The 13,962-nt window shown below is 34.5% G+C and overlaps 1 protein-coding gene across 1 annotated transcript in view; it reads left to right on the top strand.

Moving 5' to 3' along the window:
* prd1 (pruning defect 1) overlaps positions 1-13,962 on the top strand; it is a 109,883-nt gene that overhangs the window by 26,686 nt on the left and 69,235 nt on the right. The window contains 1 exon segment of the mRNA XM_067270775.1: positions 13,709-13,943. Within this exon segment, the coding sequence (XP_067126876.1) occupies positions 13,709-13,943 (235 nt within the window).

Below are 13,962 nucleotides of genomic sequence, written 5' to 3'. Positions count from 1 at the left end.
TTTTTTATCTAACACACTTAGTTTTATAATGTCAAATTAAGTTTTCACAGTAATAGAGTGAGACTTTTTGCATTTAGTTTCTATTGTTAGATTTACTATTACATTTTGTACTTGATTCCTTTTTTGCAGCACTAATTGTAAAAGTTATTATAAATTATAAACAATAGTGAAAAAAGCCATTACTCTAATGTTACCAACTTCAATGCCACTGTGGCCGCCAGCGCCAGAGATCCCGAATACTGCCTGGCAACACTTGCCAACAAGAAGTTGGCTGGCAACGTGAAAAGGAGGCGCGAAAGTTCGCGGGTTTTTGCCTGGATGTTGGCCGAGAATGTCGATGACAGTTCTCACCTTTTTAATAAAGTTTTTTTGTTACTGTTCGTGTTTGTCTGCTTAGTTCTAAAGATCAGTAGGATCGAATGACAAAGTGGTGACCCGAACGTGATGCGATTAATGAACTACCTGGACTTTCGACTGAATTGGATAGTGAACAACTCTGTGTCTATGAAGGAACATTTTTAACAGGACATGCAGGTATGATCAGTTTCTGAATCATAAATTCAATAAGATGATTAAGAGTGCGTGACTCAGGCTAAGCCTAATCAAACACTATCCTGCTTTCCTTGTACCCGCATAGTTAGGCGCTCGAAATGGCGGAACAGAACGAGTTGGAAATCGGACGTGTACAGGCAAAAATGCCTATCTTTACTAAAACCAACATCAAATTATTTTTTGTGCAGCTAGACGCAGCTTTTGCCATTAATCGGATTATAAGTGAGAACACTAAGTACAACTATTTAATCAATTCCCTGGACGTGGAGATTCTATCTAACGTCAGTGACTTAGTATTTGACCGTCCAGCCGAGGCTCCGTTTACTAAACTCAAAGATCGACTCCTCGAAATTTTTCAGAACTCCGCTGCTAAAGAGGCTAAAATTCTGCTTGAAGATCTGGCGTTGGGGGATCAGAAACCCAGCGTTTTACTCCGTAAAATGAGGGAGCTTTCAGCGGGCAAGATTACCGAAGAATTTCTTAGAAACTTGTGGCTCCAACGTCTCCCCAAAAATATTCAGACAGTTCTGGCTGTTAGCGGTGATGAACTAGACAAGCTAGCCATCCTTGCTGACAAGGTTGCTGAACTTACAGAACCAACCCAACTGGCCAGCATCAACTTAGAAGCCGACAATCCCGTAATCAAAAATCTCGATATGCAGATTTTAGAACTCACAATGAAGGTTGCAGAACTTAATGTATCACGTACTGCTCGTCCCCGTTATCGTAGTAGAGAGAGAAACCGACTTGACCCGAATTTGAGGTATCGCATTAGTTTACGCCCTCGAGGAAGAAGCCTCAACCGTCGGATATTGTTACTACCATGATAAGTTTGGATCAGCTGCTAGGAAATGTCGTTCACCGTGTTCCTTCGACCGAACTGCTGATCAGGGAAACGAGCGCAGCCAGCCGCAGTAACGGCCTGTGGGTCCAGCCTGGCTCCTAAATATAGCCGTCTGTTTGTGTATGACATCAAAACTGGCCTAAATTTCTTAATTGATTCTGGAGCAGATTTATCGATCATTCCCAATCGCACTAAGAATCAGCCTACAAAGGTTGAATTGTATGCTGCCAACGACTCTAAAATCTCGACGTATGGAACAAAGGTGCCAGAACTTGACCTCAACTTAAGACGTTCTTTCAGATGGGAATTTACCATAGCTGATGTGCAGAAGCCTATAATTGGTGCAGACTTTTTGGCCAACTTTGGACTCATTCTCGACATCAGAAACAGATTACTGGTCGACCCCCTGACTTCACTTACTACACGAGGAAGATATTATACAGGACCACCTACTTCAGTCAAAACTATAATCAGCAATTCCCCAATGCAGGATATCCTCAAGGACTTTCCACATCTCACTCGTCCTCGACCATTTTCAGATAAAGTCAGGCACAACACAATGCATTATATCGAAACACACTGTCCACCCGTATTTGCTAAACCTCGTAGATTGCATCCGGCTCAGCTGCAAGTAGCAAAGCGAGAATTCCAGCACATGATGGAGTTAGGTATATGCAGACCATCAAAGTCCAACTGGGCTTCTCCCCTCCATATGGTGCCGAAGGGCCGTAACGATTGGAGACCTACTGGAGACTATCGTGCCCTGAATAGGATAACTGTTCCCGATCACTATCCAGTGCCACACATCCACGATTTTGGTCAAAGTCTACACGGAGCCCAAATATTTTCCAAGATCGATTTGGTTAGAGCCTTCCATCATATACCAGTGAACCCAGATGATGTGCCAAAGACAGCCATTACAACGCCATTTGGGCTATTTGAATTCGTTTTCCTTCCTTTTGGTCTCTGCAATGCAGCCCAATCATTCCAACGATTCATGCACGAAGTTCTGAAAGGCTTAAACTTTTGTTTTTCATACCTAGATGACATCCTCATTGCTAGCACTTCATGGGAGGAACATAAGATGCACATGCGGCAAGTGTTTCAACGCCTTGACAAGTACAGTCTGAAAATCAATGCATCCAAGTGTACTTTCGCTGCCCCACATGTATCATTCTTAGGATACATGGTGTCTCCCCACGGCGTTATGCCACTTCCAGAACATGTATCTGCCATAACTCAACAGAAGCGACCACAGACCCTCAAACAACTGAGAAGGTTCTTAGGCATCTTGAACTTCTATCATAGGTTCCTACCCCATGCAGCCCATCACCAAGCTCCTTTACACGACCTACTTAAAGGAGCAAAGAAAAACGACCAGCGCGAGATTAAATGGACTGACAATTCGATTCAGGCATTTGAGTCATGTAAGTCACAATTAGCAGATGCCACCTTACTACATCATCCTTCACCAAGTGCTACCCTTGCACTTCACGTCGATGCATCCGATTCTGCTGTGGGCGCTGCCCTTCATCAAGTTACAGCACAAGGCCTCCAGCCACTAGCGTTCTTTTCCCGCAAACTGAGTAACTCTCAGCGTCAGTATTCTGCATACGACCGAGAACTTTTGGCTGTGTATTTGGCTGTGAAACATTTCCGGTTTATGCTGGAAGCACGACAGTTCACCATTTACACAGATCATAAACCATTAACGTTTGCCTTCCAGCAATGACACGATAAGTGTACACCCTGTCAGCTGAGACATCTTGACTTTATAGGACAATTCTCAACACACATCAGACACATAAAGGGGATCGATAACATTCCAGCTGATGCTCTTTCCCGTATTGAGTCAATTAGTAGCCCATCTATAGATTATAGCAAAATTGCAAAAGACCAACAGCAAGATCCTGAGCTCCAGTCTCTCCTGACTTCAAGTGACTCATCACTTGTACTTAAGAAGTTTAAACTTCCTGATAGTGATGTCGAAATTTACTGTGATGTATCGACAGGTCGCATTCGTCCATACATTCCGCCTAGTTATCGTCGCACTGCTTTCAACACTGTCCATAACCTGTTCCATCCAGGTGTAAGGAGCTCAACAAGATTGGTAAAAGCAAAATTTGTTTGGCCATCCATCAGTAAAGACTGCCAGACATGGTCTCGCACCTGCATTTCTTGTCAACGATCGAAGATCCAGAGACATGTCGCTAGCCCTTTGGGAACCTTTCCTATTCCAGACGCTAGATTTTTAAATATTCATATTGACATTGTTGGTCCATTGCCACCTTCCAACGGCTCAACATATTGCCTCACAATCATCGATAGATTTTCTCGTTGGCCTGAAGCAATCCCGTTGCCAGATATAGCAGCTGAAACAGTAGCTTCAGCCCTGTACTCAGGCTGGATATCTCGCTTTGGAGTGCCTGCCCAAATAACATCTGATCAAGGACGGCAATTCGAATCTGGCTTATTTAAATCCCTCACTCAACTTTTTGGTACCCAAAGAGTTAGGACAACAGCATACCATCCAATTGCAAATGGCATTGTTGAACGCTTTCATCGTTCACTTAAAACTGCCATCAAGTGTCACTCTACTGAAAGATGGACAGAAGTGCTACCTACAGTCTTGTTAGGATTGCGAACTGCGCTCCGTGAAGACACCAATACTACCGCGGCTGAGATGCTCTATGGCACCAGCCTCTGACTGCCTGGAGAGTTTTTCGTCCCAGGTTCTCAGGACGTCAATCCATGTTCTTTCGTCGAAAAACTCAGGACGATGATGGCAAACTTAAAACCAGTGCCTGTAGTGCACCACTCCTACCGCAACCCATTTATCCACAAAGAACTGCAGTCATGTTCCCATGTATTTCTTCGCAATGATGCTGTACGGAAGCCCTTGCAGCCTCCATACGATGGACCCTACGAAGTCGTGTCACGTGGTAGCAAGACATTCACTCTATGCATAAAGGGAAAAGAAACTGTAGTTTCTATTGATCGACTGAAACCAGCTTTTATTCTCGCACCGAGTGAGTCGGACCAGTTACCCCCAACGTCTCTAATGCCAAGACCAGCGCCAACTAAACGTACCACAGACAATCCAGCCCCAACGCGACAAACTACCACACGCTCTGGCCGACATGTATCCTTTCCCGCTTGTTTCGTGTCGCAGACACTGGTGGGGGAGTAGCTGTGGCCGCCAGCGCCAGAGATCCCGAATACTGCCTGGCAACACTTGCCAACGAGAAGTTGGCTGGCAACGTGAAAAGGAGGCGTGAAAGTTCACGGGTTTTTGCCTGGATGTTGGCCGACAATGTCGATGACAGTTCTCACCTTTTTAATAAAGTTTTTTTATTACTGTTCGTGTTTGTCTGCTTAGTTCTAAAGATCAGTAGGATCGAATGACAAACCACCTTATGAGCGGCAATGGAACGTCAGAGTTCAGATCATTTTTTGATTTTATGTGAATTTATTTTTATTGCTTATCATTTAATTATTCATTAAAATTTATTATTTATTACTGGCTAAAGACTGCTTTCAACACTTGGCAAGAGAATTTAAAAATCTGCACGATATTTAAATTTTAGATGTTTGATCAAATTGTTCATAAGTTGAATGTTCATAAGTAAAGGAGCTCTTGTATTTAAAATGGAGTTATTGTAAATATTAGTTAGTTAATGTGAGATGATGTGATATCAATCAATCATTCATCATCCAAAGTTAAATAGTAACCTTTTCTCAACACTTATGTTATTATCTATTTATGTCATACAGTTACCTTGCTACAGTTACCTTATTATATGAGATGGCATAAAAAATACACTCGATACATTTTCGTAAATACTCTGTGCTGAAATGGGAGTGCTTCTTATGTGCTGTAAAATACTGTGGTGTTCTATAAGAGTGTGGCAGTATGGCCCGCGAATGAAATGTACAGAAAAGGACACTGCAACGACTACAATAATAAACAATGTTCCTTTATTCCACTTAGAACAAATAAGGTTCTTGTTGTTAAGGAATCCCAACTGATTTACAATTCGAGGTGTGTTAATTTTTAAGCGCGTAACAATCGGTCCCTCGTAAACGCGTGACTAACCTAACTTAAATCTAGCTTAAATCTAACTTAATATTAAGGAAAGATAAGAAAGATAGGACAGAAGAAAGGTAGAAGAAATGAAGGGATGATTCACCTGGGGTTTTCTCTTTTTCGGCGGATACGTATTGATACTTTGTGTAGAACCTGGATCCGACGATAGTGGCTTTCTTCACTATCCTTTCTTCTCTCAATTATCGGGGTTCTCCAATATGCCGGTCTCTATATTTTGGCTCTTCACTCGACTATCGCACTTCTTTCCTCTCTCGGAAATCACGATCGAGCCTTGCTCTTGCTGTCCATCTCTCTTCGTATCTAGTCGAAAAGTGACCCCTCTCTTAGCCACTTTTTCCCCAGGCCACACTACCTGCTATTGTCCCTACCGATTCTCAGAACTGCTAATCCAGCCCCACGGCAATAACGGTCATGGAAAGTTTAAGAAAGAATAGACAAAGGAAGGAGGAAATGGCAAAAATAAGATAGGATTACAACTATATACAATAAAATATATATATACAATATGGCCGACGGTCACAATACAGTATTATGTTATTCATGTAGTATTGTTTGCCTCTCCTGTCTTTAACAATAGCTAGTATATGCAGTGTTCAAAACTGAAATTGCAAAACAAGAAGGAATTGGCCTGTTTATGCAAAAATTGGACAGTCAAAGCAACTAATGGACATACGCAAGTGATGGCAGTTCTGCAACAATGGAAAATATACCATTGAATCTAGCAGTCTATAAATGGGGAGAGGCATATGTTTTGTAACAAAGCAGGGAAGCTGTGTGTGTTTTCTGCAGTGTTGAGTATGTTACCAGACCATTATCACATGTCAGACTGAGATGCTAAAGACTGTGATAACATCAAACAAGTAATAGCAATATTTGTAATTATTAAATTACAATAAGCAGAATCTGCTGTATTTTTGATTTCTTGTGTAAGTTAGGTAATTTAAATTTAAATACTTTTAATTCATTTCTGTGATCAATCTTTAAACAGATTGTAATCTGAAAATGCTTTAAATTCTAAAAGCAAATGTACTCTTTAGTTTTGGATTATTTGTATCTTGTGTTTTTAATAAAACTAAATATATTGTGCTAAATTTTTCAGAATGCTGTGAATGTAAGCAAATAATGATATTGTCTAATAAATAATGTCAGGCTTTAAATAATGATATTGTCTATTCCGATTTTATTCAATATTACACTGTTTTGTTCTATTTGAACAAACAGTTAACTTAAAATCACTCCAGAACTTTGAATCTTTATCTTGTTACTAAACATAGGACAGGTATCAAAAATCGTGTAACTACAGGCAAATCTTGATACAGCAATTATCGATATAATAAATCTTTCTGTAATGAAGAAATAATTCCTATGCAATTTGTATTAGCTTAATGTAAAGCTTCTCCTTATTGAATAATCTCTATTGCAATAAATCTCTGACAATAATTTTTTTTTTTTACTAGGCTTGTAAAATACACAATATTTTCCTTACTGCATTATCATCATTGTAGAAAAAGTTAAATTTTAATTTATTTTTCAGTTTTGGAATTAAAATACGGTCTTTCCTATCATGAATATTACCTTTAGTCCATAGGCATCAGTACAGATGATTGCAGGTTGCCAGATTTAGTGTTTTTTTTGTATTTTAGTCTGAAAGACTAAAATACAAAAAAAACACTAAATCTGGAAACCTGCAATCATTTTTCATTTTTTAGCTGAAATGTTAGCTTTTGAAAGAGATTTTTTTGATAATATTTAACACTAAATGACAAAGGAAACTAGTTTTTATTTTTTCAAGAGCAGTTCAGCACTGCAGTTCAGTACTTTTTGGCACTCAATTTTTTCAAGAGATTATAAATTATAGTAAACCTGTATATTACAATCAAAACCCGAAATCTATCAGAATCTGATCATATTAGGTAAAAATAATTGTAACAAAGCCCTCTTTTACTTTTAGAATTTGTGGAATTTTCAACACTAAGACATCCCTATATATTGATTATTTCTGGGGAACTTTGTTATGTTAAACTCATTTAAAATAATGTTTTATTAAAAAGTGTAAAGGCATGTCTTAGTATTGCAAATAACACTTATTAAATTATAACAAAAGGCATTCTCCTTGAGAAATTATATTTTAAAATTACTTTGTTCTATATTTGGGCTGCAAGTTGAAAAAAGACTTATAAATTTCCACTGTTGTTTGTCTGTTGTCTGTCCTTCCTTAATTTCAAGAACAGTGTTAGATAGATGAAAGTTGAGACCAGATATGGAAAACTTGGGGGCAGGAGGCGTGATTAACTGTATATGAATTTCCAGTATAAACCAGAAGTCATGTTATTTCAATTAAAAAAATTTTCTTCCAAATGGAGTTAGATACATGACTGGCATGATTTCATTGTTAATAGGAAAAGTATGATGTACAGGGGAAAGACACTACTAAATATAAGTTTAGTGACAAAAAATGGCAGAAAAAGTAAAATTATTGTGACGATGTCACAGTAATTTTACTTTTAACTTTACTTAGTTTATTTTTTATATGAAGATTAACTGATTTTGGATTTTTATGTTTAACATAATAATATGCAATAAAATCACTTAAATCTTATACTAGTGAGACTAATAATAATATATGCAGTAAAATCTATCCAAAATGAAACCTGTCTAAATGGAAAAATTTCTTCAGACAGTGATTTTTCTATGTTAGAAAAAATATGTTCAAAATGAAAACCAGAAAAAATATTCAGTACCATGTGATTCAACTTAGAACAGAAAAATACAGAGTAAAAACTTGTACAAACGTTTTCTAACTTTGTAGAAATAACTCAATTTGTAGCCCAACAATGTTAAATGAAGAAGGAAATACTTTTTTAAAAACTCTTATTATAACAATAAATCTTTCTGAAATAATATTTTTTCTTGTTTCAGAGGGCTTTGACTATATTTATGATTTTTAGAGCCTAGATATTCTAGCTCTATTTATTGTATACTACAAATGTTGAAAGAGTAATATCATGAAAGAACTGCAGTATCAAGAATTTAACTTTTCATTTTTATTCAAATAGTTCAATAATTTGAACTATTTGCATACACAACATTATATTTTAACTAAAAACATGTGTTAAGATGTTGTTTATGTCCATGACAGTTTTACTTAATTTTTGATGTCTACATGGAGATGAATGGCTTTATTAAAAACAGGTACTGGTACATGAAGCCATTGTACATGCAGAATTACAAAAGTGACCATAGGAGACAGAGGAGAGCAGATGTCTACTTTTTTTTTGGGGGGGGAATATAAAAATCATTTTTTACTCTGTTAATGCATTGACTTTTTATTAAATATTTTTATGAAATAGACCTGTGTCACCACACATGTATTACAGAATATTTTTGAATTTATTTGCAAAAATTTTACATATTAATTATACAAATTACACCTATCATACTCAATTATACATTAATTATGCACACATTTTTTGCAAATACAATATTTTGCAAAAAATGTGTGCATAATTTGTGTGTAATTGAGTATAATAGGTATAATTTATATGACAAAATGTTTTTAAATAATAATTTAAATGATTTAAAAAATAACTTTGGATTACCAAAAAAATTTTTGTATATTCCCCATAGATATTATACACAAAATTTGTCTTTATCATCAAATTTTTAAAGCAAGCAATTATAAAAACAAATCTGAAAAAGTTAAATAATTAAAACTAACAAGAAAAATAAAAGAATAAAAAATAAGACAAAATTAAAAAATCGAAAGTATTCTTTAGTCAGAATCCAAGGATAAAGAACATTTTCTTTCAGTTTTTCTGCTAATGATGATTTTTTGTTTTCTGTCTGATTTTACAGTACAAATGAACTTTTCTTCTGTTTTTAACAGTGATTTTTGATCTTAAAAATTCTAACTTTTCATTGTTTTAATGTTTATGTTGTGGTCGATTTTGGTCTTTGAGCCTAACACATTGTGGTCATTTCAAAATGGCCACAAAGCAAAATTTGCATCGTGGCATTTGTAAAAATGATCACAAAATGAAATTTGTGTTGTGGCTTTCATGATATTTGACCATGACGCATTCTGGTTAGGTTAGGCTAGGTTACTCGGACAGGTTGAAATTGGTTCAAATGTTTTAGTTAGGTGCCTGATGTTGATCGGGGACTTGCAGCTCTCAGAAATGTTTTAGCTGTTGTTACGAGCATTAATCCATCAGGTCTCTTTCAGTTAAGAAACAAAGGTGTTCTTCACAATTTCTGAGAGTAACTTTATTAACATTCAGGACATACTCTCAACTTCACACTTTGCTCAGTATCCATGTTAACATCTGGAAGTAAGCAAGGGTTTATAATGTGTCACTATAAAAGATACTGTATTGATAAAAAATGCAAATGTCACTTAAAGAACATAAAATGCAACTTGAAATATCACGGTAATAGTTATTGTAAAAATAAATAACTTTGAAACATTCTTGATTCTCATAAAAAAAAGACTGATTTATTAATAAAAGTTCCTGACAAAGTAATTTTTTTTTTAGTAAATTAGTTGTTAGAAAACGTTGACATATCGAGCACTGCAACAGATTTTCACAAATGATTACATGTTGTTAAAAAGTAACCAAGTAACCTAACTAACCTAACCTAACCTAACCAGAACATGTCATGGTCAAATATGAAAGCCACAGCATGAATTTCGCTTTGTGGTCATTTTGAGTTAGCCACAATGTGTTGTGGCAATTTTTACAAATGCCACGACGTGAATTTCGCTTTGTGGCTGTTTTGAAGCAGTCACAACGCATTGTGGTTGTTTTTTTTCGCTCAGTGAATGATTTCGGTTTTTGAGCTTAACATTTACACATCTTTATAAAATATTTTTTTAAAATAATACTTCACATTAACAAATAAATAGCAATTATTTTTTAATTTCTCAATAAATTTAGCATGTACATTTTTGCACAATTATTATCTTAACTTTATCTAATAGACAAAACTTTGAAGATTATTTAATTTTTTTTTCTTATTCTTTAATAACTTTCATAAAATCAGTTTCATTATTATTTTTTAATGAGACAATTCCTTTAAATGGTTCAAATTTTAGTTTTAGTTCTTGAAAACTTGTTTTTTTTTTCTTTTATTTTTTTAGGAACACTTTTTGAAATTTTCATGTATAAATTCAGGATAGATTTGAGTAAGGTTATTATTTATGTTTCTCCTTTCTTTTTCCCCTTCAGTCTTTTACTGGCATATTGTATTTCTTCTTTTGGAGCATATTAAATTTAAATACAAATACTTTCTCTATATAGACATAAATCAGTCTGAAAGATAAACTTGAATGATAGATCTGTGAGCTCAGGTCCAATGAAAAAATTTATTCAAACAAATTTTTTGAGAGAAAAATTATCCAAGAGATGATTAAACCTGTTCCCATGGACTTGCTTTTTTTCTGGGTGATATGTTGAATGTGTTACCCAGAACCAATGATACTAAAAATCTTAACCAAGTCATGGGAAAAACCCAAGAGGAGCCCCCTAATAAAAGGGAGGGTGTGATGACTATCCGCAGCAGTCGTCGTCAACCTTTTCTTAAAGTGTATGTGTATGTGTGTGTTCCGACCCACCCTTCTAGCTGTTGTTGCTCGCCGCCGCCCAAGAAGACAAAAAGGGATTACTCTCTGAACTGAGTTGCTGAACTTTCACACCTACATCATGTCGATACATCTAGGACTTACAAGTATATTAAGGTATTTATTATCTCGCAAATTTATTGTGAGCTCTCTCTCTTGGTCAGGGTCGAGGTAGGTTTATCCCTCTCTTTTCCGTAATTGTGCTAAGCATTTATGTTAAATTTCTTAGCCATTGTGCTAAGCTTCTGAAATGTCGTAGAATTTGTAAATAATATCTATCAATAAACGGGTATTTTTGTGAGTGTTGTGGAGTGTACTTCCTCCGGTTGTCTCCTTCTGCCTCCATTCCGAATCCAGAAGCCTACAAGCGCGACTGCTCGCACAACAAAATTTGTGGCCAACTTGGTTTCTGTGTCTATCCAAAAAGACACAGTGGTGTCAGTCCAAAAAGACACAGTGGTGTCAGTCCTGACCATGTTTCAAAGAGGTGCTGACCCTGTGGTCACAGATCAAAATACACTGTAAACCTTTGAATTCTGACAGAGATATTTTAATTCAAAATAAATATTTTTGGCATGTTTTAGAGGCTTTATTTAGGTTGTAACATTCAAGGAAATGTGTAAAATGAATATTCTCTTCTTGGATATTATAACCCGAAGAAGAACTATTATATAAAAGAGGCCAAAAACCTTTTTTTTAATTAAAATGTTTTTGCCAGAATTCAAAAGTTTAGTGTGTGTTTTGAAGAAAGAAATTTACAATTGGACATTATGATTCAATTTACATTTGTTAATTAAAAAGTCCAAAATGCACTCATTTAAAAAAGTGCTAAATAAGACCTCAGATAAATATTTTTGAAATTTCTTAGCTTCAGATCTTTTCTTTTGAATCAAACAAATCTGAAAACTGAAATGATCAAATTTATTATTATATTTACTAATATTTGGTTTTTGTATGTTTTTTAAAAATGTAGATATCAAGTCTTTTTATGAGAGCATTGGATTGTTTCTTCAGGATTTTCAAATTTTTACAGCAATTTTAAAATATATATTTGTAACATTTGATTTAAAAAACAAAATTTAATTATGCAGTTTGGTAATGAATTGTGTAACTATACTCAAAAACTGTTATTGGAATCTTGTATTAAGTTAGTCATTTATTGAGGCTCTGTGGGAAATGTATCATGACTATAATTTGTAGGGGGGAAAACACCAAAATGCTATTCTTTTTTGTAACAGAATTCAGTCAAAATATGTCATGTCTCCATTCAATAAGTGTTTTTATATTTATTCTTTTATATAAATATAATTTTATCACTTACTGAATATTCCATTTATTGAATGAGGGTTTGAATGCCATAAGTATAATGAAGTTTAAGTAAATTCATACTGTGTGTACTCAGTAGAGAGAAAATACAATCTTACTATAACACCTGAGCTTTTTGCTGATAGAATTCTTTATTAACAAATCATGAATTTTACATTTGAAATATTCTTAAAATGTAAAATTCACAATTTCTGAAACATTTGCTTAAATTAAAACCTGATGATTGCCTGTGGTAGTAGGTTGAAAACATTTGTTAATAAAGAATTTTCTCAACAAAAAGTTCAGGTGTTGTAGTAAGATAAGTAAATGTTTCTGATGCCATTGTAAGAATTTTGGCGAGATGAAAACATAAACCATTGTTTTGGGTATTTTTTAATACCTTGTCAATTGTAGAAGTGCATCCAATTTGAGGAATTAAACTTTAGATTGTTCTGACTTTTAAATTCGTTCAGTTTAAAAGATAAGATCTGAAGAGAGATGTCTCTAATGTTATGCTATCTAATTTAACTACTTTAACTGAGAGATCAAAATTTTTATAAAAATTACAACTTTTGAACGGTAATTAGTAAAAGATTCTCATTGAAAAAGTTCTATTACAAACATTGGTTCAAGAGAAAGTTGAATAACTTTAGTTTGTTCTATAGAAAAGAAAAATCATTTAATTTTCTTTATTTATATTTTTATTAGTTTTTGAAAATTAAGGAAAAGAAGAAATATATATTGTTTAAAATTTAAATTTTACTTTATTAAGTAACCAATACACTTATAATAAAGTATATTGTAGTAGTAGATAAAGTTGGAGAAACACTGATGTGTTTGATAACTATCAATGGGTCATCTTCACATTAGTGTTTGTCTACCCTTGCCAACTTTAAGAGTATTTGTTACTTGATTAATATTACAGTGGCTAGTTTGACTTTAAATTGTACTAAAAACTAATGAAATATTTCATATTTTATATATTATAAAACTGAATTTTACAATTTTGAAAGTCTACAAAAGTTGTATATCTTTAATAGGCTTTTTTTAAAAAAAGATTGATTTGTATAATGAAGATTTTAATAATAAGTAAACAGTTGATTTCCTAAATTATTATATATTAAGATGTAAATGTAAATTAAATTTGCATTATAATAATTAGAAAGGTGCTTCAAAAAATTTCAAGTATTTTTTTTCCTCTTTAAATGACCATGTTATTAATTGAATAATTACAAATTTTATTATTTTAACATTATTTAAAGTTATATTTTATGTCTAGTTTATGTCATCCATCTCAAGGTTATTGGCAGTTTGTAAAAGAATTTACTCATCAGAAAACGTTAGAGCACATTCAAACGGTTGGGTCGAATAAAACTCTGATTGGATGGAGTTGGGCTTGGTTGTGCGTTGCACTTAACGAAAATTGTCTGGAGAGCTACTTCCATTCATTCGCCCAGAATCCTCATATTATCGAGACACATTATCGACAGCCTGCATTATTAAGAGATGAACAAGTACGTCTTTATAAATTTT

Source organism: Centruroides vittatus, unplaced genomic scaffold (assembly GCF_030686945.1).
Source record: "Centruroides vittatus isolate TY-2023 unplaced genomic scaffold, ASM3068694v2 contig_377, whole genome shotgun sequence".
Taxonomy (NCBI): domain Eukaryota; kingdom Metazoa; phylum Arthropoda; class Arachnida; order Scorpiones; family Buthidae; genus Centruroides; species Centruroides vittatus.
The sequence above is the reverse complement of the archived record's forward strand: the minus strand, read 5'-3'. Positions and strand labels throughout refer to the sequence as shown.